The sequence below is a fragment of the Peromyscus leucopus genome, chromosome 9 (genome assembly GCF_004664715.2).
Source record: "Peromyscus leucopus breed LL Stock chromosome 9, UCI_PerLeu_2.1, whole genome shotgun sequence".
In the NCBI taxonomy this organism is placed as follows: domain Eukaryota; kingdom Metazoa; phylum Chordata; class Mammalia; order Rodentia; family Cricetidae; genus Peromyscus; species Peromyscus leucopus.
This window is the reverse complement of record NC_051070.1, coordinates 43,880,362-43,908,068: the sequence shown is the minus strand read 5'-3', so window position 1 is coordinate 43,908,068 and position 27,707 is coordinate 43,880,362. Positions and strand designations below refer to the sequence as shown.

Here is a 27,707-nt window from a genome sequence, read left to right as displayed (position 1 = left end):
CGCTTTTGTTGTTGTTGAGACAAACCTTTGCTGTATGTTTCAGGTTGGCTCCAACCAACCTTGATATCCTCCTAACTTAGGATCCCGAGTATTGTGATCATAAGTGTACCCACCAATCAGAAGCAGTTGGTGTCACTTTTTTTGTAAACAGAAACATTAAAAAGGGATAGAGTTGCAGTTCAATTACTAAGAGCTTCCCTGGTATGCACAACAGCCCTTAATTCTATCCCTAGCACCACAGTAAAAAGGGTATGGCAGCAAATGCTTCTAATCCAGGACTAGGGAGGTGGAGCAAGAAGAATCGGGTATTTAAAGTCATCCTTAGCTACATAAGCAGTTGGAGACCAGAATAGGATATGTGAGACTCATCAAGAAGAGAAGGAGAAGGAAATGAGGGTACAGCAAAAGAGGAAGACAAGAGGAAAGAGAGGAGAGAGGGAGCAAATACTGAAAGAAATCTACTTTTAAATGAAGATATAGGAACATAATGACAGTAAGGCTTGGATTTATTCATTCATTAAAAAAACAGAAACATGAGGGTCAGCAAGATTACTCAATGGGTAAAGATGCATGGGCCACTCCTGATGACCCAAGTTCAGTCCCTGGAACACACACGGAAGGAGAGAACCAACTCCAGAAAGTTGTCCTCTGACCTACACACACACACTGTGGCATATGCGCACAGACAACCCCACCACCACCCCGATCTAACACATACACACAAGTGAATTTTAAAAACTTTTTTACAAGGCATCATACACCAGCATATTATTTAAATGTTTTCCTGGGTTTCTTTATGAGTAACAACATTGCACAATAAAACCCAGCAATTCCAAACCAACCCAACAAAGCAGAATGGTTATCTGGTCGAGCAGACTGCACTAAGTAAAACATGAATAAGAAATATCACTGAACATCATAAAAATGATTTCAGATTTCTAATCTCTTATGAAATCATACACACCCATCTTTTGAAAGCCACAAAGTAATGTTTACATTTACTAGATCAGCAGTTCCCTTAAAACCAAAAGTAGTTTCAAAGATCCTATCTTCCCAGTACTTCCTCAGGTATACAGAGGAATTAATAATATTAAGATAAACAGTAAGAGGCTGTTGCTTAGAAGAATGTGCATGCTTCTACTTCGTGTGAGCCCCTGAACAAATGACCTGCCCACTAAACCCAGTTTCGTCATGTAAACTGAGACTACACCTATCAGTATCAAGAGCATTATGGTATGGCTGAAATAAGTGTAGAATAAGCAGTATCTGGGGTCTATCAGTTACTCTATAAATACTGTCTATTTCATTCCTGACATCTGATAGCTATATACTTCTGCAACTAATATTCGCTCCAGTATGAATCCAGAAACAATGGCAACATGGACTAAACTAAATCTATGAAACTATAAGAAAAACAGATCTTTCCCCCTTTGTAGCTGTTCATCTCCGGTATCTCTGTCACAGGAAACAACAAAAAAAAGGGACTGATACTGAGGACTTCAAAGGAATGGTGCTTTCTCAAATACTGTGAAGGGCACAAAGAGCTCACAACTCTTTCCTTGACTATATACCCTAAAAAGATGGAAAACTTGAAAATATTACCACATAAATCACAACGGTTCATCTGTAATTTGTCATCGATTCTAAGAAATTTTATCTTCTAAATATAGCTGCTTTTTTAAAGTCATGTTAAGAAAATCTTTCTGTACATATAGCTTACAATACTTAAAACCAATATTAATCTATATATCAAAGGATGACATTATTTATATAATAAAATTCATAACTGATCACTCTTTTATATTCTAAAAATATTTATTTTTTTAAATTGATTACTGAAATCATATTATATTAGTGATCAATGTTCCCTACAATGTCTTTGATGAGAGAATAGGAATTTTACAGAGATTTATGAATTTGGATATATTCAGGTTTAAAGGAAATAACTGTCCTCTGATGCTATTTGACAACTTCCCCTTGTGCCCAATTCTCTCTTCCATGTACACATCTGTTTTCATATTATTTGACATGTCAGTTTATTGGAGGATACCAAATGATTTGCCAAACAACAGGAAGACTAGAGAAATGCCCACCAGCAGAAACCAAGGAGTCCAAATACACACTGGATTAAGCCACAATGAAATCCCCCTCAGCACTGTTGGCAGACTGTACATTGTGCTCCCTATTCTTTCTCTATTCTAGCAACAATACTTCATACATCATAACATCATTTTACAGCCTCAACAGTTTCATGTTAGGAAAGCTGGTATTTCTAAGCCTCTTTACACTGGGAATAGCCATTTGATTGGTAGTGGCCAATGGTATTTCAGGGGGCTTGATGACAAATTGGCTTGTAATATAAATGACCACTCTTACTCCTAAGATTTTATATATATCTAGAACACAAAAAGAAATTTAAAACATGAATGGTACCTATTAATTTCAAAAGCATTAGCATTACAGAAGATACCCTAATATTACCTGGAACAAAATTCAAGGGCAATCTTCTCGGTGAAACTGCTCTGGGGTGCTGCTTACTGATTTCTTCATAAATCTGAAGCCTCTCATCTGAAGAGCCTAGTGTCAGTAAAAATGCATGAGATTATAGCATCATAACTTTTATCTATAACAGTAACAAACTTTAAGACAAAAAATTGTATTATCACTGTCAAAACTGCTTTCAATTTTGCCAAAAATTACATTTAAAACTGGGGTGATAAAAATACTATAATCAGGAAATCATCGTGTGTGTGTGTGTGTGTGTGTGTGTGTGTGTGTAACGTGTGTTCAGCTCTTGAACTGACAGAGAGCCACCTGCCTCTGCCTTCCAAGTGCTAGGATTAAAGGCATGTGCTACATCTTAAAATCCTCCTTTTAAACCAAATCTCCAGGAGAAACTCAACAGTCCTTTCTTCACTAGATTCTATATCCAACTCAAATCACTTACATCAAGTCAGACAAAGATGCATTTCTCTTCTATCCCTTAGTTCTCAAACCATGAAAAAGAAAATCATTTTGTAACATATTGCTTATACATGTTATATAAACACTATAAACTAACAAAGCCTCCCCCTACAAGTCTACAATACCTATACGCTTAAATAACTGTTTTAGGATTGTGGTTATAAATGTTTTAGTTTAAAAATGAACTATACTTCTTGATTGCTTTGACACTTGAAATTTTCAATGAAATTCCACAAAAATCACTAGAAATTCTTTAGGGGATGGAAAGATGGCCCAGCTATTAAGGGTACTTGATACTCTTGCAAAGGACCTGGGTTTAATTCCCCAGAGCCCACACGATGACTTACAACTGTCTGTAATTCTAGTCCCAAAGATCTAACATCCTATTCTGGCCTCTGTGAGCACCAGGCACACACAACACAGAAATATATGCAGATAAACATCCATATACATAAAATATAGATCAATCTAAAAAAATAGATTCTTTAAAGTGGCAATTATTTTTCTCAAATAAAATAACAGTAGTAACTCCAATCAGAGAATCATTTAACTTTTTAGTACCATAAAGAAAATCCATATGAGAATAACATACTATATCCAGAATAGAAGCAGTGTAATTCCTGCATAATTTATAAAGATACTACTGTGCATAAGCAATCAGATTATTTATAGCAGTATTTTAAAGAAAAAGTAAACAAAACTTTTTTAAATTGTAGGGTTCTAATTCAGATCACAAAAATGTAATTTTAAGAATAACTCATCACAACAGACATGGAGCACATGTACAATCAAAAAAAAAAAAAAAAAAAAAAAAAAAAAAAAAAAAAAAAAAAAAAACAGACATGGTGGCACATGTCTTTAATCCCAGTACTCAGGAGGCAGAGGCAGATGTGTATCTTTGATTTCATGGTTAGCTTTAGTCTACAGAGTTCCAGTACACCAGGGCTACACAGAGATACTGCTTCTAAATCAATAACTAACCCTTAGTTAATGCAAAGAAGGTATTGCCACAGCAAAAGGGCTATTTGTATCAAAATTATAAAAAGATTGTAAACTATGTGGTGGTGGCACACACCTTTAATCCCAGGATTTGGGAGGCAAAAACAGGCAGAATCTCTGTGAGTTTGCAGCTACCCTGGTCTACAGAGCAAGATCCAGAATAGCAAGGGCTGTTACACAGAGAAACCAAACAAAAAAAGACTGTAGTTCAAGAGGTAATGTTGGGCTTTTGTGTAGACTCATACATTCCCCTAGCTTTGGAGTGCCAATGTGGTTGAATTTTTAAAATGGGGATATCTGAAAAATATTTTTGTTCACATTGTTAACAATTTGGAGACTTCATAGAATATTAAGAACCTTTACCTAAAATATATAATGAAAGCTACTGATTTTTGTTTTGTTTTGTTTTTTGTTTTTTCGAGACAGGGTTTCTCTGTGTATCTTTGGAGCCTGTCCTGGAACTCACTCTGTAGCCCAGGCTGGCCTTGAACTCACAGAGATCCGCCTACCTCTGCCTCTCGAGTGTTGGGATTAAGGCGTGCGCCACCACCGCCTGGCATTGATTTTTTTTTTTTTTTAAAGTTCTCAGCTAGGTGGTGGTGGTTCATGCCTTCAATCCCTCGAGTTTGAAGAGGCAAGCGAATCTCTGTGAGTTTGAGGCCAGCCTGGTCTACAGAGTGAGTTCCAGGACAGGCTCTAAAACTACATAGAGAAACCCTGTCTCGAAAAAACCAAAACCAAAACAAAACAAAATTTCCATGTTACTAGTTTTAGAATAATAAACTATATTTAAAAAAAAATAAAACAAAAGATAACTTTGTGCTGCATTCCAGAAAACATCAAGTCTTATGTATGTAGTTTAATTAGTATTAAGTCAAGGTGGTCCTTTTTTAATGCCCTACTTGAAGTCATAAGTTGGAGCTCCAGAATATCATGGGGGAAAACATATCAAGGAATCTAAAAAGATGGGTAGTGTAAGTAGTTTTAAAATCAACAATTTATACTATCAAGCACCTTAAAATGTAAACTATGGTACTTACTTTACTAAACTACTTAAGGACTTCATTATTAATTGCTATGTCAGTGTGGAGGTCAACCTTCACTGTCAACCGGAATGGATTTGGAATCACCTAAACAGAACCTCTGGGTCTGACTTTGAGGGAGTGTCCAAAGAGGTTAAACGGAGGGAAAAGATCCATATAGAATATGGGTAGCCCATCCTATGGGTTGAAATTCAAAGGTAGAATAAAGGAACAGGAGAAAGCAAGTTGAGCACCCGCATAAGTCACCTCTGCTTCCTGTTACACTTCACTGTCCCACCCCATGCCTACGGTGAGCCAAAATAAATCTTCCTCTTGTTTTTGTCAAGTAACTAACATAGCTAATAACTAGTAGTTTAAAGACAAAAGTCATAGTTATTTTACATTTCCAACCTGAATACATACAACTTTTGCATTTTTTGCCTTGTTGACTAAACAGTATTTAGTCAATATTTTAATCATTTTCCTAAAAAGTATTTAAGAAAACAAAAAAATGTTATAACTTATTTCAGACATAAATAAATATATTTTTTTTTTTTTTTTTTTTTTTTTTTTGAGACAGGGTTTCTCTGTGTAGCTTTGGAGCTCGCTCTGTAGACCAGACTGGCCTCGAACTCACAGAGATCCACTTGCCTCTGCCTCCTGAGTGCTAGGATTAAAAGTGTGAGCCACCACCGCCCGGCCACAAAGCCTTGTCTGTTAAGATTTTAAGTGACCCTTACTTTCATTCCTTCACTGACTTTAGAGCCTGTTCCTTCAGGATTCCGATGTCTACTGAAGACCAGCTAGAATATCCAGCCTTGTGGACTGAACTACTACTACTGGATTCCGGGACTTTCTTTTGGAAGACAGCCATTGTTGGATGCTGGACCACAGCCTGTGAGCCACTCTAATAAATCCCTTTATACATACACACATATTCATACTCTCAGTTCTGTTCCTCTACAGGACCCTGACTAATACAAACCCTAATACAAAAGATTTTAAATGGGTGCAGGAACCTAAAATCATCTATTAGTATTATTATTACGTATATTTAGTGAACTTTCACACCCACATTTAATTTGTAACTTTACTACATAAAAAAATAACTGTTAATGCTAAAATGATTTACTCTCAAGGATTACTACAGCTTTCGTTTTATCATACTTCCAAAGCTCCTTAAGGAAGAAGAGACAAGCCATTACATACGGAGTTGCAATGCTTTTTCCAAGCCTTCATAGTAACGCCAGTTTTCTGCATTCCGGTCAATCAAGTTTTTGAATACTTCACTGGCTTCTTTCAATCTTCCCAATTTCAACAGCATTTCCCCTAAAATTAAGTTTCAAGTCACATTCATTTTGCTTAAACATTAGGTTTTTTTTTTTTTTGACCCAAGATAATTCTCTAATCATGACTGGTAAACTAGTATTTTATGAAAACCCCAATTCTACATGTCTTCCTTTGGCCTTATTATATAAAATTTATATAACTAAACATAAATTTATAGTTTGTCTTCAGAAATGAACCATATTCATTTTCGGCTCCATCCAATTCCCTAAATATACAGATAGATACTAACTTCTTAGTTAAAAAAAAAAGTATCTTTTCATTATACGTATTTTTATAGCCTCCTGGAGATAATTAAAACCTACACAGTAAAATCCAACTAGCAAGTCATCCAAATGGAATATGCCAACCTTCTTACTGTAAGATTTAAATGTCTTCCTTTAACAGTTCCTATATTAACTGTCTGTTCTCTGTTTCTTTTCTAGATTAAAATTGTGTAAGTTAACTCAGTACAATTATATAACTAATTATTATTTCACAGCAATAAACATAAGCCATGTTCACGTGTGAGTCACCTTTAAGGTTCAAATCTTTTTACTAAGTCAGAAAAACTGCAAATGAGTCTGGGAGGTAAGGCACTGAAGCCCTCAGACACAATGGGAAGCACACTTAAACTAAGGGAAAAGAGGCTTTTCTTAAATGAATATACCATACATTCATTCCTATTGCCAATATTTCCCATCCCCCAAGGAATCAATTTCAAACAAAGCTTTGGAATATCTTTATAATATTATTTAACATTCACCATACTGGGGTAGGTGGCATATAATAAATTTATTCATATTTTTTGTTTTATATAACCAAATTCCAAAACAAAATTAAACTGGGTATAATTACATCACACATACCAACTTTGTGAACTTGAGCAAGCAATTAGACCTGATACAAAATGCCCAGATATAACTGCTGGGTAACAGAGAAACAATAAACATGCCCTAACTCCTACACAACTACATATTAACCAATCTAGTAACTTCCTTGCCTTTCCTAGATATAACTGGAAACAACATATTTTCATTCCCATAAACATGTTATCTGTTGCCACCATGAAGCAAATACTGTAAGAACACATAGAGCAAATAAGTGTATAAGCATATCAATTAAGTGAAAATCTATTAACTTTTACAATTTTTGAAAGGATCTTAGCTAATGATTGCAAATGACATAAATGTCTAAGTATCAAATGGGCCTACAAGTTCACTGGAAAAATAATACTATAGCCCACTTCTATGAGCCATATTGAGAACTGGCTATTTATTCAAGATTAGTGCTCCCCAAATTCTTGCTACCAACATAAATGAATGTGGTAATGCAGCTATTTACAAGAGTGTGAGAGAGAGTGTGTGTGTGTGTGTGTGTGTGTGTGTGTGTGTGTGTGTGTGTGTGTGTGTTTTCTAGACAGGTTTCTCTGTGTAGCCCTGGCAGTCCTGGAATTAGCTCTGTAAACCAGGCTGCGCTAGAACTCACAGAAGAGATCTACCTGCCTCTGCCTCCCAAGGACTGGGATTAAAGTCGTGCACCACTACCTCCTGACTAAGATTTTTTTTTTTTAAAATGAAACCCATGTCCCTGCATCCCACTTACTTTGTAATGACTGCATTCTGTTAATGCTGTAAGACAAAGAAAGCCAGAGTAACAGCTGCCTGAGAGTATTGAGATTTAATCACAAAAATAGCAATAACACACCAAGAAGGAAAAATAATTGCCATTTTCTTTTGCTTTCATTATTTACAGGCAGTGGAACAAGAAAGAAACTGAATAATTATTTTATTGATAATTTTAAAAACAGTGTTGCCGTTAATACTGATATTAATGTTAACTACAATAAAATACTAAGTCAGGTACTAGAAAGCTGGATTAGTGCTTAAGAAAATGCATTGCTCTTGCAGAAAACCCAAATTTAGTGCCCAGCACCCACACTCAGCAGCTTACAACCACCTATAACTCCAGCTCCAGTGGTTCCAAGCCTCTTGCACTCTTGACAGCTACATTCACCTATAAACATACCCACATACAGACAGACATACAGTTAAAAATAATAAAAACAAATCTTACACAAACAAAAAACAACTAAAGGCTGGAGAGGGAGGCTCAGTGGTTAAAAGCACAGGTTACTCTTGGAGAGGACCTGGGTTCAATTTTCAGTACCCACATGGCAGCTTACAACCACTATAACTACAATTCCACAGGATCAAATACCTCCTTCTGCTTCTGAAGGCACCAGGCATGCACACAGTACACATAGCATACATGCAAGCAAAACACTCATCACATAAAATAAAAAGAAAACCCAAATCAGAAAGTGCTATATATTAGCAAGAGGACAACAGCTCCCCAGTTCACTCTATGTCATCAAAAGGATGTCATAGGGATTAAATTAATAATGGATTAGTAGCAAGTGCTTAGACAGTCACTAAATACATGGTGTTACTTAAGTGTCAGGACAAAATTTAAAGCGCCATTAAAAAAAAAAAAAAATCAACTTACCCTTAATTTCTTCCACCAAAAGTTTATCGCATATCTGCTTCTCATATGTTTCTATATGTCCCAAAGATTCTTGAAATAAATCTGCCTCTCTCATCACTTGATTCTGATATAGTAACAGTTCACTATATTCATAATCTATTTTGTTGGGAGGAACCTGGAAGAAAACAACCAAATCATCTTATTTGTGTTAACTATACAAATTAGTTACAGATCTTTACATTTTTTTACTTAGGCCCCATTTGCACAGACTTAATCCAGAAGCAGTTAAAAATAGGTTGACACATGATTAATTCTGTCTTTAAAGTAAAATAGGTGTATATGGCCAAGAGAAGAGGTGAACAGATCTTATATCCAGATACGAAAGTGGGTGACATCCTAAGAAATCTGCCAAAAAAAATTTAAAGGGAAAACAGAACCAATAAAGGAGGAGTTCAGCAAAGTTTTATACAAAGTTTCTTCATGAAAATACTGCGAAGCAGGGCAGAGTGGAGTACACCTGTGATGCCAGCACTTGGGAAGTGGAAGCAGGAAGCTCAGCCTCAGCTACAAAGCAAGTCTAAGACGAGCCTGGGCGACATAAGAGCCTGTCTCAAAAGAAACAGAGAAGACAATATTGCCAAGAGTGTGTCTGTTACCCCAGTACTCAGAAGCCTAAGACAACTGAACTACCATGAATTCAAAGTCACGCTGGGCTACAGAAAGCAGCGTGTCAGTCAGGGTTATACAGCAAATCACAGTCTCAAAAAACAAAACAGATGTGGTGACACACACACTCTAATCCCAACACTCAAAGACTCAGAACAAGAGAATTGAGAGTTTAAGGCCAGCCTCAGAGAGAGAGGCATGTGGGGGAGGGAGGGAGGAAAAAGCTCTCTTGGACATCTATTCCTAAATCATGTGGCAAGGTCTAAGGAGAACCTAAGTGATCACTCTCTTGTTGGCCTTTAGACTGTACAAAAAAACCCAGGAAGACCTAAGGCAGTGTTTGTAAAACCTCTTGTAGAGTGTGATAGGCACGGTCCAACATATTCATAGAAAAAAAAAAAATCAACAAAACTACAAGTTGGTTTTGACCAGATCAACACAATCACTAACTTAACCTATAATCACCAAAGGGAAAAATAGACCAGTTATTAAAATCAGAAATTAAAGAAACATAACTACAGGCCTGAGATATTAAAAGAGAGAGAGAGAGAGATTAAAATACCATAAAAATTAAATGGGAAAAAAATGAAGATAAAATGCACTAATTCCTGCAAAAACAAAAGCTTTTATAAAAACTGACTGAAGATACAAAAAAAAAAAAATCTAAACAGCAATAGGGAATAAATTGACAATAAATTTCCCACAAAGACTAGGACTAGATGGCATTCTACAAAATAGTTACAGAATTAGTTCTAATTCTTCATGAGTCTTTCAAAACAGAACAGGAGCAAACACTCTGAAACTTATGCCATGGGCCAGTATTACCCTGATACCAAAAGTAGGCATAAGCATCCAAAGAAAACTACAGACCAATATCATTTTGCCCAGGGTTCATGCTTTGGGGGTGGTGGGAGTATATGTCTTCTGGTGGTGGTGGTTTTGTTTGGTTTGGTTTGTTTTGAGACAAGGTCTCATTATGTAGACCAGGTTAGTATGGAACTCACAGAGATCTGCCGGCCTCTGCCTTGCTGGAATTAAAGACATATGCCACCATACTCTGAGATGTTTTTGTCATCATGACATAATCTAGAACCACCTGGGAAGAGAGTCACAATGAAGACTGTTTATCAGATCAGCTTGTGGCCATGCCTGTGGGAGATTACCTCATTTGATGTGAGAGGATCCCCCTTCCCTGGACTTGGGGTCCTACTCTATAGAAGAGTGAAAAAGGCAAGCTAAGGCATAAATGCATGCATTCATTCTCTCTCTGCTCTTGACTACTGAAGTGACCAGCTGCTCAGGCTCCTTGCTGCTTGACTTCCCAGCTCTAAGACTGTAACCTGGAACTGTGAGCTAAAATTAACCCCTTTCTCCCCAACTTTTGTTTTTCAAGACAGGGTTTTTCTGTGTGGCAGCCCTAGTTGTCCTAGAATTTGCTTTGTAGACCAGGCTGGCCTCAAACTCACAGAGATTTGCTTGCCTCTGCCTCCCAAGTGCTGGGAGTAAAGGTGTGCACCACCACGCCCAATTCCCCTAAATTAGTTTTGTCAGGTGCCTCATCATGGCAACAGGAAAGAAGTCATCTACTATCCCTTAGCCTCATTAATGGGTCAGGGAGACACAAATGGGTCAGGGAGACAGATAAGTGGGGAGGGAGTACGTTAACAGCCTGAGCTTAGTTCCAGGAACCACAGGGTATAAGGAGAGAACCAACTCCTCCACGCTGTCCTCTACCTCCACATGTGCACAAACACAAAGAAATAAATACATAATTATTATAAAGAAGAATGGCCAGGCGGTGGTGGCGGCGTACGCCTTTAATCCCAGCACTCGGGAGGCATATGCCAGACGGATCTCTGTGAGTTCGAGGCCAGCCTGGTCTACCAAGTGAGTCCCAAGAAAGGCGCAAAGCTACACTGAGAAACCCTGTCTCGAAAAACCAAAAAAAAAAAAATAAAAAAATAAAAAAAAATAAGAAGAAGAAGAAAAAATTACAAGAGAGGTTAGCAAAACTTTTCATTCCCAGATGTAAAAACCAATAAATAACTGGCACAAGTCACAAAATTCATGTAACAGTGCCAGTGCTGTTTAAATTAGTAAAGCTACTCCACAAAGGGATAATACCAGATCTGGCAATACTTACAACCCCAGACCAGTTACACTTCTGTAACTCCAGTTTTAGATTTACACTGAAGACAAACACAAATGCAGCCAATGAAACAGCAAACAAGGATGTTTATGATAAGCCGTGTTTTTAATAGAGACAAAGTAGAGTACACAAACTACAGCTTATTCATATAACAGAACAAGACACAGTAATTTAAAAAGGACAAATCAGCCCTAAAGAATTAACATGGCTAAGTCTCCAAAAACGTTGAAGAAAAAAACTTATGGGCTGGGGAGACGGCTTAGTGGGTAAAAGGACCCGATATATAAGCTGACCAACAGTTTAGAGCACGGGAACCGCATTAAAAAGTGACTGCATCACTGAATGCAGCTGCAGTCCCAGCACAAAGATAAGGAGAGGTGTGGTGCAGACAGAACTGCTCAGTAGTGTGCAAGCCACCTAGTCTAAAAGACACAGCACCGCAGAAACAAACAGACCCAGCCTCACAGCAAGGTGGAAGGCAAAAATTGACTTCTGAGGGTTTTCTGCTGAACACACACACACACACACACACACACACACACACACACACACACACACCACATTTATAAACACAAATAAAAAATAAAAACTACAAGGCTACGAACAGTGATGCATGCCTATGACCCAAGCCCCCAGAAAGCTAAGCCTAAAGGATCTTGAGTTCAAGGCCAGTCTGGTCTATATGAGGAGATCCTGCCTTAAAAACAAACAAGCGGGCCGGGCGGTGGTGGCGCACACCTTTAATCCCAGCACTCGGGAGGCAGAGGCAGGCGGATCTCTGTGAGTTCGAGGCCAGCCTGGACTACCAAGTGAGTCCCAGGAAAGGCGCAAAGCTACACAGAGAAACCCTGTCTCGAAAAACCAAAAAAAAAAATAAAAAAATAAAAAAATAAAAATAAAAACAAACAAGCGGGCTGGATAGATGGCTCAGCAGTTAAGAGCACTGGCTGCTCTTCCAGAGGTCCTGAGTTCAATTCCCAGCAACCACATGGTGGCTCACAACCATCTGTAAAGAAGGCACCTCTTCTGGCCTGCAAGCATGCACGTAGGCAGAACACTGTACACATAATAAATAAATAAATCTTTAAAAAAAACAAAAAACAAGCACACAAAACCTTTCACGTAAAAATTTAAATATATAAACAAGTATCTTTTGTAGGTTTATATGTGACATAAATATGAAAAGGAATTCTCTGCACCAATTTCAATAGTGGTTACCTCTGCAAAGGTACAGAGGAGAACTTAAGCTACATGTGTGTGTATACACACATATATACATATACATGTTTTTTAAGTAAAACTGTTAACAATTATAGAAAATGTTAACATATTTAAATGCTCTAACATGATTTATATATTTATTTTTACATAAGTTTACTACAATACATTTATATAAAACAAAAAATATATACATCATTTCCATATCCCCAACTATATAAAGTTATATCATAGAAACGATTCCCCAACTTCCAAATTCTTTTCATTTTAACTTTTTTCTAGTTCTGAAGATAGATCCAGGGCTGTGCACCTAAAACACAACATACGAGACAAGCACTCGACCTGAGCTGCATCACTAGTCATCATATTTTCTTCCTTTATCCATCTGAATATTGTTGAAATTATTATCCATTAGATTTAAATATTAGTTTATTTGACACTGTGACTCCTGCATTTTAACTTTTTCTAATTATTAAAATATTTTTCAAAGTTTTCTAAGAAAAACTGAAAGCTAAAAGCCAACTATTTAGTCTGCAAAAGAAGAAAATGTTGAAGTTCTTACTTGCTGTGTCTGTCTAAATTCCTCTAGTAGTTTTAGCGCCATATCATAATCTTTCAGCAAATGGTACGCAATGGCATATCCAATCCAGGAAGCACGCTGTGTTGGGCGCAACTGGAGAAGCTGGTATCTTGTCTCCTTTGGGGTTAAAAAAAAAAATGTTTTTCTCTTAAAATTCTTCATCTAAATGTTTACATTTCACTGAATTTTAATAATCTTTAATAACACTATAATTAATTGATTCAACAAATATGAGTTCCAAAATACCATAAAATACATTTTGCATTTCTCATCTAAACTGTCTCTGTATTAGTAACACTAATGTCTTGTATTGCTCACTGTGAGGCTGTCACTATGAACTAGATTATGAGGCTCCTGTCTTTGGCACCTTGTAAAAACTATATACAATAAAAAGGTCTTCTGATAAAATATCTTACAGAATTAAGATTTTTTTTTATTATACCAGATTTTTAAAAATAAATGAAATCAGCTTATTTAGATTGTTTTACATGTTTTCGCAAGTGCTACTACTTGCAGACACAGTCTCATGCAGATTGTGAACTATAAGGAAGTGTAGAAAATATCTATTTAACTTGTTGAGTCTGTTCCATGTTTCAAGAGGTGCCAGGAAAGGGCATCCTTTTCAGGTCCTCTCCGCTGTGTCTGATCCCTTTGCACAGAGCACCAAGTTCCATCCCTTACCTTACTCAGGTCCTCTCCGCTGTGTCTGGTCCCTTTGCACAGAGCACCAAGTTCCATCCCTTTACCTTACTCAGGTCCTCTCCGCTGTGTCTGGTCCCTTTGCACAGAGCACCAAGTTCCATCCCTTCACCTTACTCAGGTCCTCTCCACATGTCTGGTCCCTTTGCACAGACCACCAAGTTCCATCCCTTTACCTTACTCAGGTCCTCTCCACGTGTCTGGTCCCTTTGCACAGAGCACCAAGTTCCATCCCTTCACCTTACTCAGGTCCTCTCCGCTGTGTCTGGTCCCTTTGCACAGACCACCAAGTTCCATCCCTTTACCTTACTCAGGTCCTCTCCACGTGTCTGGTCCCTTTGCACAGAGCACCAAGTTCCATCCCTTTACCTTACTTTCACTCTCGTTCCTCTGTCACTCACTCCACTAACATATGAGTCATGTTTTTTCCTCTGGCAAATTCAATACTGATATGGACAAAATACTAATAGTTACTAATGTAATAGCCTATCTTCTTAGCTGCAGAATTTTCTGTCTTCAATGATCTCTACCCATTTCAGGAACCCACTTGCACACCCACATTTCTCTAAACCTTTAACCAACCCAGAAATCAAATTCAAGTATCTCATCCTCTAGCCACTGCTCCTCGGCTGCCAACATTTCAGCCTGGTAACACTTCATCTCCACTTTTGTTCTCTGACCTCACCAGTGTGCTCAACAGTTTTATGTCACCTTGACACAAGCTAAAGTCATCTGAGAGGAGGGAACCGATATTAAGAAAATGCCTCCATAAGATGAGGCTGTAAGCCTGTAGGCCATTTTCTTAATTAGTGATTAATGAGGGAGGGACCAGCTCATTGTGGGTGGTGCCATCCTGGACTGGTAGTCCTGGGTTCTATTAGGAAGCAGGATGTGCAAGTCATGAGGAGCAAGCCAGTAAGGAGCACCACTCCATGGCCTCTGCATCAGCTCCTGCCTCCAGGTTCCTGCCCTGTTTGAGTTCCTGTCCTGACTTCCTTCAATGATGAACAGTGCTGTGGAAGTGTAAGCCAAATAAACCCTTTCCTCCAAGTTGCTTTGGTCATGGTGTTTCATCACAGCAATAGTAAACCTAACTAAGACACCCAGTATCTCTGGTTCCACAACTGCTTTGCTTTCATGACCTGCTCTCTCTTAACTTACTCTATTTCATAATCCAGTTCAATAGCCATTGTCCTGCCAATGTTCATAATTTCTATGCCTCACTCCTAAAGATAACTGATTTTTCAGCTTTTTTTATTTTTATAATGTTATAGGTCTTTGCCTGTGTGTGTGTATATACATACTACATGTATGCCTGTGGAGGTCAGAAGAGGGCACAAGATGCCCCAGATGTGCAGTTTCAGCCAACTGTAAACCACCGTGTGTGTGCTGGGAACCAAACCCAAGGGTCTTTTGCAAAAACAACAAATGCTCTTAACCACTGAGCCATCCCTCCAGTCCCAAGAAAATTATTCCCATCACAGCCAAGCGCTGCTAGAGACAACAAACACACACTTTGAAAATGATGGGATGAAGCCTGTGAATCGGGTGAAACATGGACTTAGCTGTGAGCATGTAAATGGCAGGAAGAGGACAAAAGAAGGAAATGATTTCAAGAGAACTGCTCACAGTTCACAGTTCCTTCACATAAGAAACTGAGGGAGCCAGACATGGTGGTACACCCTCTAATATTTTAAATCCAGTACTCAGAAGACAGAAGCAGACAGCTGTCTGTGAGTTTGAGGTTAGCCATGTCTCCACAAGTTCCAGGACAGCCAGGGTGTCACAGTGAGACAAACAAAACAAAAAGGAAGCCAAGAGAATTCTCTTCTAGACAGACAGACTGAGGCACTGGCATGTGGAGCCAGAGGCCCAGCAGAGACCTGCAGGTGCAATCTGAGGAGATCTGAACTGTACGGAGATTTCCTTAGTGAGCTGGGGCAATAGCTCAATGGCTAAGGGCACACACTGCTTTTGCAGAAGACCCAAGTTCAGTTCCCAGGACTCACAACTGCTGTAACACTAGCTGCAGGAAATCCAATGCCTTCTTCTAGCCTCCACCAGAACCTAAACACACATATGCCAAAAACACACACAGAAACACAATACCTACACATAACTAAAAAGAAAAAAGAATCTTAAAAAAGCACAAAATCTTTTCATGGCAATCCTTTCCACATTATTTTATACTTGCTAACCTATTAAAAAAAAGCTAACTAATTTAGATTTCAATCAAGCTGATTGTCAAATCTATATTCAGTTTGGCAACAATGTTCCAACCAAAAAGGTAACAGTATAATACTTGCATACTAAGACAATCAATTCTTTAAAACTGTGTATGTGTATGAGTGAGTGTGCATGCACCACAGCACACATGGAAGCCAGAAGACAACTTTCACAAGTCTGCTCTCTCCTTTCACTGTGTAGGTCCCAGGGATGGAACTCAGGTCATCAGGCTCGGCAGCAAGTGTCTTTATCCATTGAGTCATCCCAATTTAGCCTTATTTAATGCTCAAAAACATGAAATTCTGTAACTACTATCGTAGGAAGGTCCAAGGCTTTCCTCGTCTACTACAGACTATAATGAATCAAATGCACACCATCTTGCCTTAGGCTTACTCCATTCTGAATTCACATACTTTTTTAAACATTTAATCTTTACAAGTGTGGTGGCACACACCTTTAATCCCATCACTTAAAAAAATTAGACTTTGTATTTAAAAAGTACATTTAAGACTACTTACTCGATAACCTTCAAGGTCTCTCATCTGAATCTGTAATAGAGAGAGATCCCTCAAGATTTGCAAATTATCTTTATCTAATTTGAGGGCATTTCTGTAACACTTAATGGCTTCATCATACTTCTTATCCGAACGCTGCAGGAGGCCGTATACATGCCAACCTATTAAGTCAAGGAAATACAGACATTCACAGACACTACAATATCCTATGCAACAACATCAACAGTGTTTTGTGTGTAATTTGTTCAGAATGGTCTGTAGACAGAGGGAAAAGTCAGTGGGAAACAGGCAACTTGAAACCAGCCAACCCTTGACTGTTCAAACTGAGTGATCAGGGCACAGTGGTTCAACATTCCATTTCTTCCATTTTGTACATGCTTCAAAATTTCCATATTTGTAAGTAACTTTTAAAAAGCTCCCGGCAAAAGTTCATAGCATTTCTCTATACTCTATCCTCTTGCTTTTTTAACCAAACAACTCAAAATTCACTGATATAAAAATTGTGGTTTTCTTCTAAAATAAGTTTATATTTATCCAACTCTAAGTAATATACCCACCATTTAATTCACTAGTAATATTAAAATACACAAAACTAAGTTTTATTCTCTTAGCTTATCTTACAGGGAAAATGCCCCAAACTAAAAACTACCATAACTTACACAGCCTCTCTCTTCACTTCGGGGTAAGCACTGGGGTAAGAACATAAGCATTTAGTATTTTGTGAGAGCCCTAAGTTAATTATGTGAAAATAGGGAGACTATGCCTGTTGAATAGTCAGCTGCTAAATGAATTAAAAGTCAGATACACAATGGCACTATGAAAAAACTGAACATGAACATGGGAAAAAAAATGAAAATTAACAATCTTTTAAAAGTATTTTTTACATTTGTTTACATATTAAAACACTAGCCAATGAAAAATATAATTTTAAAGACTCAGTGAAGCAATAGCTAAGTCTCTGTTAACAGAGATCAAACTAAAGAACCAGTTTTTCCTGACACAGACTAGAACCTGGTTTCCATCCGTCAGCTTTCCAGTGCCAGGGGCCATACCCAGGGTGCCCTACACATATTGGGCAGGCACTCTGCTACCTAGCTACAGATCCAGTCAAAGTTCTTTTAAAGTAGGTTTCTTTTCAATTTAAAATTTCCTCTAAAACTTCTAAAAGGAAATTAAAGAAATGTAAATATTTATGTAGGTTAAATAATTAAAAATAATTATTTGAATAGGGAAGCATCAAAAAATTCATGGATGTTTAAGGAAAGAACCGGTCTCTGTCTGTCTCTCTGTCTCTGTCTCTCCCTCTCCATGAAAATTTTCTTTAAAATACTCCAAAAAAGGATTAGGGAACAAAATGTTGCTAATTATGGGCAATTGAGTAATGGGTATAGACCTTCATTAAAATTTCTAAGATTTAAAGGTTTCACAGAAACGTTGTAAAATTTGAATTAGAAAAGACAAGTAAATGAAAACACAAATGATAATGCAAAACTATGGCAAAGGATACAGACATGACTCCTGACATCACTTCGGAGTCCTTTACGAACAAACTCATACGCTTCTTCTCTTTTTCCTAAACAGTTCAACGTTAATCCTTTCATAGCCAAAGTCTCTGAAAAACAATTTTAACCTCTGTTTAGGAAGGAAAGGTTCGAGTTACTCTCCTGGCACTAGCTGGCACTTGAGATTAAAGCACTACTATTGCAGTGGTGGCGCACGCCTTTAATCCCAGCACTCAGGAAGCAGAGGAGGTGGATCTCTGAGTTCGAAGTCAGCCTCGTCCATAGAACGAGTTCCAGAACAGCCAGGGCTACATAGAGACCCTGTCTGAGGGAGGAAAAAAACCAAACAAACAAACAAACAAAAAAACCCAAACCAAACAAACAACAAAAATGAAGAACCACTGTTGCCTCAGCGGTTTATCTTCATCACAAAGGTACAAAGAGTAAAATCATACTTACATATTTGCTTGAAGCATCTTTCCATTCCACTGGAACCAATTTTAACCCACCATAATCTAACTCATACCTCACAAAAAGGGTGACTACCTAAATAAAGATATACATTGTAATCATTACCACCATATTCAATAGCCTAAGTCCTATTCTAGAATGCCTTAAAACTGGAGTGGAGTTACTAAAATGTTTTCTACTTTTGTAAGACTGTATATAGGGGGCTGGAGAGATGGCTCAGAGGTTGGGAGCACTGGCTGCTCTTCCAGAGGACCTAAGTTCAGTTCCCAGCAATCACATGGTGGCTCACAACCATCTATAATGAGATCTGGTGCCCTCTTCTGGCATGTAGGGATACATGAAGACAGAACACTCTACATAATAAATAAATCTTAAAAAAAAAATACTGTATATAAAGGGAAATTAACAAAGCAGGCATCTGAGTCCTCTTGATTTAAATTTACTACAGCAGTTCCACATTTTCTCAAGGCCAATTCATTTTTGCATGTGTCTGTGTGCGAGTGCAGGTGAGCACAAGTCAGGCATGTGGAAGTCAGAGGACAACCTCAGATGTCGTTCCTCAATGTTCACCTTCTTTAAGACAGGGTCTCTAGACTTTTTTACCAGTCTAGCTGGTCCATGAGCTTCCAGGGACTCAAGTATCTCCACCCCCCATCTCAATGTAGAAGCAATGGGATCACAGACCCCCATTTCCACAGCTGGCTTTTACAAGGGTTCTGGATATGCAAATGCAGGGCCCCACAATTGCCCGGCAAGCACTGCGCCCACTGTGAGCACTGTGTCCACTAAGTATTGCTCCATCCCACTGAGACCAATTCTAACCAATCTAGTTATACTCACAAACAGCAAGACTCTACTTAATTAAAAATATATGTTGTGATCATTATAAGAGAATATTGAACAGATTCTCTTTTTGCCAGTAAATTTATTTCAATAATTCTACTTAGTCTAATTAACGTTAGTTTGTATTTGGAGAGTGTAACATTGGACTGCAGACAAGCAACCCAAGAAAATGTTAGAAGTTAATGAAAGATGATAGAATAAATATTTTATTTTACAATAAAATATTTTTCTGAAAAACCCACAAAGGAATCAGATAATAACAGTGATTTTCAAAATGATCTCTGTGGACTCTATAGTTTTCAGAACACAGTGGTCCAACTGCACATTACCATAGCCAAACATCTGTCATTTTCTCAAACTTCAAAAAATGAAAACTTACTTATATTTCTTTCAAAAGGTCTTCTAACATTTTTAAAACAGTGAGTATTATCAGCCCATTTTCCTAATTAAATGGTTTTAAAAGTTGTCCACAACTAGTATTCTGAAAGATCTTAATTAGCTATATTATATTATGGATCATGTTCTGCAAGTTTAACCTGATCCTTTCAACAAACAATGCCTACCAGTAAAAAGGATGAAAAAAATAAATGTAAACTTTATTAGGAACAATGACCAAAACAAACCAGCAAGCAAAAAACATGTCAACAACATAATGATGGATCAATGGTAATATATTTATATAAAGATGAGGCAGTCAGCCAGTCAGAGGACTCAGTGGGTAAATACTCGCTCAAGCCTGACAACCCAAGTTCAAGCCACAGGACCCACATGGTAGAAGAGAACCAATTCTCAGAAGTTGTCCTTTGACCTCCACACACGCACTGTGGAATGCATGCAACCAACACACATAATCACACATGATAAACATTAAAAAATAAAGAAATACATAAAAAATGGCATCAAAGAATAAAATGCATGTGACTTTATCTTCACACAATTCTATACTGCAAATAACCGTCTAATTTTATATACAAGTAACTAAAGTAAAAAACTGTAGCCTAGTCAAAGTGACAGACAAATGTAATCTACAAAACTGAGCATCCCTAGTCCTAAGTGCTCCAAGATCTGAAACTAAGATTTCAGGGTTTTTTGAATTGGGATGTTCAACTGGTAATCTAAGCATTAATCCAAAATCTGAAAACCTTTGATATCTGAAGCACTTAAGAAAAAGATATTAACATGCACATTACCTCATCCAATTGTCCCTCATCAGGTCAACTTTCTCATCTAAAAGACACTGCATACACTACAGCATAAACCTAGCTCAGCATGATTCACTTGAAACATAATTAAAAAATGCTAACATTTATACTTTCAATAGTCACAGCCTTAGAATCTGAGAATTGTTCCTTCACTGCCAAGTCCTGCCTGATTTTAGAATTATATTCCCCCAAAGCAACATTGTCACAAATAAGACAGTACCTCCATGTTCAGCAAATTTTGGGTTTGAAAGAATCATCTTGCAAAACTTGAGGCCATTTTTGTACTGCTTCTGTTCATAACATTTCTAAAAAGAAACAGGAGCAAAAGTTATTTTATAAAATGGATAATGAAGCAATTTTCATTGTGTCATATAAATTCTAAATTCAAAATGCAAAGTCTAAAAATGTGATGACATGCTCTTCTGTTTACTTAATGCTTACAGCATTTAAGTGTGGTTATATACACCTTGACAAACATTATTTCCACTATTATAGAATATAAAGACATAAATGCATAAACTCAATAAATGCAGAATCATCAGCCGACACTGACACAGAATTTAATGAAGAATTTTAAAACCATCTAACTGTGACTCAGTACCCACTGATTAACTTTTCCCGATCCTCTCCCGCCAATCAGTCTCATCTACCTCTGGTAACTTCTATTCAACTCTTCTGGTAATGATTTTTTTTTGTTGTTGTTGTTGTTATACATGAGCCCTCAAGTCCTTAAAGTATCTATCTTTCTATGCCTGGCTTGTTTCACTTAATAAGATGCCTAACTTCATCCATGTTGCTGAAAATGTTGTATTTTCATTCTTTTTATGGCTGGTTACTATTCCACTGAATGTGCCACACTGTTTTATCCATTTATCAGTTGAAGGACATTTATATTATTTCCATGGCTTCTATTTATTAGCTACCATGAATGGTGCTGAATAGTGCTGTAATAAACATCCTACAAACGTCTCTTCAACATACTGATTTCAATTCCTTTGGATGTACATTCAGCAGTGGTATAGCAGGATTGTATGGTAGTTCTGAGTGTTTTGGTTTTATTGTTTGTTTGTTTTTTTGTTTGTTTTTAAAAAACTCTCCATACTGTTTGGCACTGTGTGTGTGTGTGTGTGTGTGTAGACAACTTAGGGAGTTGGTCCTCTCCTTCTACTTTTCCATAGGCTCCAGGGATTGAACTCTGTTCTTTAGGCTTGTATGGTAAGCACTTTCCCTGCTGAGCCATTTCACTGCCCCACCATACATACTGTTTTCTGTACTGGCAGTACTATCATTACAAAAAACAATGAGCAAGGGTTCCATTTTCTCTACAACCTTGCCAACACTTCTCTTTCGTCTTTTTAATCTTATTTGGTTCTTGTAAGAATTCCCTTGAAGTAGTGTTATTATCTCACTTTACCAATGTGGAAAAGTAAACCTCCAAACACACAACAAACTTACCTTTATTGCAAACTGTGGTCCAGCTACGAAGACTATCACTCATCTAACACTAACAAGAAGCATCTTTATCCAAATCACACAGGTCAGGCTAAGGGATCAATGTCTCTCCTCAGCTGTCATTGACCAGGAGCATATTGTCTTTCCACTTTCCCATCAATATACTGTTCAGACGAGGCATCCTAACCCTCAATAGTCAAGCTTTCCCCCACTTTAGGACCACTATCCCGGGTTCCTTTCAACTCAAATGTTCTTCCTCCGATCTTCCCTTGGCCGTTTCGTTTCTTTTTTTTTTTTTTCAGAGCTGAGGTCCGAACCCAGGGCCTTGCGCTTAGCTAGGCAAGCGCTCTATCACTGAGCTAAATCCCCAACCGACTGTTTCTTATGATCTAAATCACACATCACCTACTTGACCACGCTAACTCTGCCAGTCCCCTACCCTCTGCCTATCCATACTATCTACTACTCTGTTTCATCTGCTACATAGTGCTATAATTTTCTGTCTGGCATTCTTATTTATTCATTTACTATCCGTGTTAGCCACACCATCTTGTGAGCTCTAAGAGAATGAAAATCTTGTCTAGGTTTCCTTATGCTGGACAACTAAGAGCTGCTCAATAAGACCATCCTCCTAAATTCAAAGCAAAATGGCACCAAACACATGGCTAATTCTTGCAGCAGAGACTGGATATGATATATCTTCATTGAAATATACTTAAACTGAGTTTTCCTGATTGACTGTGGGAAGAGAACTGAGTGGTTGGAAGACAAAACTAACAGAGGAGGAAAAAATGAACCATACGAATGCATTACCTATCCTCAAAGAATACACATACATACATACATACATTTTAATAGCCATGTGGCCAGGCCTGGTGGCTCATTTCCTACAGTCAATCAATCCCATCCCTTAGGAAACTGAGACAAAAGGATGCTGGCCTAGATTACACAGTGAGCTCCACTATGGGCTAGAGTGAAACTCTGAAACCCAGTCTCAAAGTCAGTAAGAGAAAAGAGGGCTTAGCAAAGATGCTTGGCACCAAGGCTGACAACCCAAGTCTGACCCTGGAAACCCTATGAAAGGAGACAACTGACTCCTGCAGGTTGTCCTCTGACCTCCACACCAACACCATGGCATGCACACAATACATGCAATAGAAGTCTAAGGTCCAACTTTGACTCTAGAGGTGCAGCTGACAAAGGACAAAAGAAAAACAGCGGGAAGACATATAAGCAGAAGAAACTACTGAGGAAGAGTATCAGGTGTTCCTTAAGTAATAATGACTCAGCTACAGCAACAAAAGAAGTGAACATTTTTATTTGTTGTTTATCTGCCAAGCATGCTTCACTATTAACCTTTAAGTTCCAGAATGAACAGATTTGAAATTTTCACCCCAAGGCTTGATGTGGTATCCAAAACTGCAATCCCAGCACTCTCTAGACAAACGCTAAACGTGAAGGTCCTATTGGCTTCAATCTGAACTACCGCTGTAAATTTTTTGTCAGGTGATGGCAATAAACATTGGAGAGTAAAGCTGACCAACAGCTAACTGCTATGCATGTGCTCTCAATATCAATCCACCCTTAAACCTGAAGCTTGTTCTGCAAGTACTGCGTTTTCAAATTAAAAAGGCAGATTAGAAAAGTCAGCTATTAATATCTTCGATCCCCCAGGGCAGACTGGAAAATACAAAAGGCACGCCACATCTCTCCTCCCTGGAAAATGGTGAAGGTGCCAAGGTGGCAGACAGGCTGGCACACATCCAGAGAAAACTTGTCCAGGCAGTGGCAAATGCCTTTTTATCCCAAAACTCGAGGAGGCAGAAACAGGCGGATCGCCCCAATTTCTCGGCTAGCTTTGTCGACATACATACAAGCCAGCCAGGGCTACATAGCAAGCCTGTCTTGAGTAAACTTTAAAAACAAACCCGAACCTCTCTTGGCTCGGCACGGGTCTGACATGACCATGGCATGACTTAGGGCTTGCTTCAAAGCCACAGCAACGGTCTCCAGTGCAAAGCCAGTCTCTGCAGCTTCCATCCCTCGGGCGAGTTTGGAACAAGAGTTTCTGGCAAGTCAGTTCCAAAGCCGGGCTACCACACACATGCAAACTCTCCCGCAGAGGCACTGGCTTAACAATTTCCCCCGCACCCTAAACAACGGCGGTCGCTCCCTCCAGACCGGGTCTGGGGGTGCGCCGTGTCCCCGCCTGGACTCCAAGCAGCTCTGACGACCCGGAGGGGCGGAGACTGGAGGGCTGCAGCGAGCCCAGTGCCGCCGAGGGCACCCAAACCCTGGGACCCCAGCGGCTTTGCCAGAAGTTTCTGGAAAGCGCCCGCCTTAGGGGGGCCGGGGTGGGGGTGACGACAGCCCAGCCCAGGCCGCCCCAGAGGCCGGGAGGGAGCGCGTGGGGGACGGGGAGCCGGAGGCGAGCCCGGCGCGGAGGTAAACAAAGCGCGCTGAGGTCGTCGGGTGGGTCGCCGCCCTGCCGCTCACCAGCACGCGCTTGAAGAGGGCGCTCTCCTTGGGCGGCAGCTGCACGCTGGGCATCACGGCGGCGGGGAGGCCTACTGGCTGGAGCAGCCGCTACCCCGGGGCCGCGGGTTACCTCGGTCAGTCGGGGGATGCCACGGGGAAACGGGACACAGCGCACTCCAGCGGGCGGGCGGCCCGGGAGGGAATCCCGCGCGCGCGCCAAGATGGCGGCCGGGCCCCGCCCCCGCGCCGCGCACGCGCAGACTCACCGCCCAGGGAAAGGCGAGCGTCGACTCCCCGGGGAGCTTGCTTGCCCTCAGTGTCCCGGGCAGTGGTTCCTGTCCCCACCTCAGCGCCAAGCCGCTCACATGCCCTAACCTCCGGGCACTGTTCCGTCGTCGCACGCTGGTTGTTAGTGAGGCTTCTGTCCTAGACAGTGTGAATTTTTTTCCGAGGTAACTTTTATTCTTTTTGCGCAGTTGAAACCCTGCACGACCCAATGTAGACTCTTGATGTAGAAGCAATTTTCATTCCTTTTCTCGCTTTATTTAAAATGACTCTTAAGACAGTTGATTGGCTTGATCCGTTTGGGAGGCATCCAGGCAGTGGGACCAGGTCCTGGGCTCGTTGCATGAGTTGGCTGTTTGAAACCTGGAGCTTATGCAGGGACACTTGGCTCAGTCTGGGAGGAAGGGACTGGACCTGCCTGGACTGAGTCTACCAGGTTGATCTCAGTCCTGGGGGGGCCGGGGGAGATTTGCCCTGGAGGAGGTGGGAATGGAGGGGTGGGCTGGGGGGAAGGGGAGGGAGTGGGAGGGGGAGAACAGGGGAACCCGTGGCTGATATGTAGAACTGAATGGTATTGTAAAATAAAATAAAAGGATAAAAAATAAAATAAAAAATAAAAATAAAAAAAAAGCCTTATCTTTTCAATGCATATCAACATGGTGATCATGACTTACGTGGGGGTATGGGCAGACCTTGAAATGATGGAACTGATGTGAAAGCCCCTTTAAAAAACAAAGGTCAAGAACAAGAAGGACTAAACAGAGAAACCCTTTCTTGAAAAACCAAAACCAAAACAAAACACAACAAAAAATGTGTTGCGCAATAGCGCTAAACCTATACTCACAGCACTTGGGAGACAGAGGCAGGAGGATGGCCTAAATTAAAGGTGTACTCAGTGAATTCTAGGTCAAGGAAAGGGTAGGAAGGAGAAAGAAAATAATCTCAGCCATGTAGGGCACCCAACATTTTCAGTAAGAATTACTGCCACGGGATTTTTTGTTTGTTTGTATGGTTCCACTGACCTCCGGTGGGCTGCTTCTTTCTCCATATAAGCCACCCAATAATTGGAGAAGCAGGATACAACCCTAGAATGTTCCAGGGGAGATTTCTAGGAAAATTAAAGGACAACATGTGATAGACATGTGTGACAAGAAGGACCATACACAAAATGTTGACAGTATTAAGATGTACGTAAACATTGCATAAACACTTATATATATTCTGTATCCTAATTTCTGCATATTTATGAGATGATGAGGTACTTGATAATTTCATTTAACAGGCTATAAGGAGAACAGGGATGGTGGTGTTTTTCTTCCCTGAGTTAGAGGGAAGAAAATACCATAGAAGACTGTAAAAATAGGAAGAGATACTCTCTGCAATTGACATCCATTTGCAAAGGAAACATTAGTTTTCTCCAATGAAGTCTCACTGGGTATATTAACCACATTCAGGGGCAGGCCCCATACCCAGCTTTGGATGACCAACACAAAACTAACTCATATTTTTATAGTCTTTTATAGGAAATATAAAAGGATTTTTATATTTAGGAATATAGTAATATATTCATAAATTTATAATATATACAATATAATTTAGGAATATAATATAGGAAAATATTAAAACTGCACTTGAGGCACACAAGCATATGGATAGCTCATATTTCTTTATTTGGATTTTTTGTTTTTGTTTGTTTTGGTCTTACTGTTCTTTTGCTATGGTTTCTGGTTTGTGTTTTTATGGGTTTTGTTTGTGTGTGGAGGGGTTTCTTTTGTTTGTCTAATTCTGATTTGTTTTTTTTTTAAAGATTTATTTATTTATTATGTATACATTGTTCTGTCTGTACATATCCCCACAGGCCAGAAGAGGGCACCGGATCTCATTACAGATGGTTGTGAGCCACCATGTGGTTGCTGGGAATTGAACTCAGGACCTTTGGAAGAGCAAGCAGTGCTCTTAACCTCTGAGCCATCTGTCCAGCCCCCTGATTTGTTTTTTGTATGTCTGTTTTCTAAAAAGGGATAAAGAAAAGCTATGGAGTTGGGTGGGTAAGGAGGTGGTTAGATTTGGGAGGAGCTGGGAGGGGAAAGTGTGGTCAGAATATATTGCATGAAAAAAATGTAAATAAAAATTAAAATATGAAGGAAGGTATATATAGGTGGCATTAATTTGACTCAGTGGAATATCTCTGTGTGTGTGTGTATATCTATATCTATATATCTATATCTCTCTATATATATACACACACACACATTTATTTGTATATACATACACATATATTAAGGATGAAAATGACATGAAGCTGGGATGGAAACATGTTGGAGGGGGAAGTGAGAAGTAGATATGGTCAAAATACATTGTATACATATATGAAATTCTCAATAGATAAAGGTATATTTTAAAAGAAATACAGGGTCAGGAAAATGGCTCAGTGGTTAGGAACATGAACTGCTCTTGCAAAGGCTTGAGTTGCATTCCTAAGACCCATGTCTGGCAGTTCACAACCTCCTGTAACTACAGCGCCAGGGAGTCATGGCCTCTTCTGGCCTCTGTGGTTACCTGCATTTACATGTATACACATACACTATTCAAAAATAAAGCCCAACATGGCAGTACACACATT

General features: G+C 39.1%; 1 protein-coding gene across 4 annotated transcripts in view; it reads right to left on the bottom strand.

Annotated features, from left to right (window-relative positions):
- The window catches only part of Naa16 (N-alpha-acetyltransferase 16, NatA auxiliary subunit), a 58,058-nt gene extending 33,027 nt beyond the window's left edge, over positions 1–25,031 (bottom strand). For all 4 annotated transcript variants that reach the window (XR_003735549.2, XM_028878631.2, XM_028878640.2 and 1 more), the window contains exons 1-8: positions 24,818–25,031; positions 21,090–21,174; positions 18,359–18,463; positions 16,855–17,012; positions 13,394–13,528; positions 8,820–8,973; positions 6,195–6,314; positions 2,482–2,577 (exon numbers count right to left, since the gene is read on the bottom strand). Coding sequence is in view for 3 of the 4 variants with exons in the window: in XM_028878631.2 (XP_028734464.1) it covers positions 2,482–2,577; positions 6,195–6,314; positions 8,820–8,973; positions 13,394–13,528; positions 16,855–17,012; positions 18,359–18,463; positions 21,090–21,174; positions 24,818–24,871 (907 nt within the window). In the remaining variant the exon portion in view is untranslated. The remainder of the gene's footprint in view (positions 1–2,481; positions 2,578–6,194; positions 6,315–8,819; positions 8,974–13,393; positions 13,529–16,854; positions 17,013–18,358; positions 18,464–21,089; positions 21,175–24,817) is intronic.
- Positions 25,032–27,707: the final 2,676 nt, after the last annotated feature.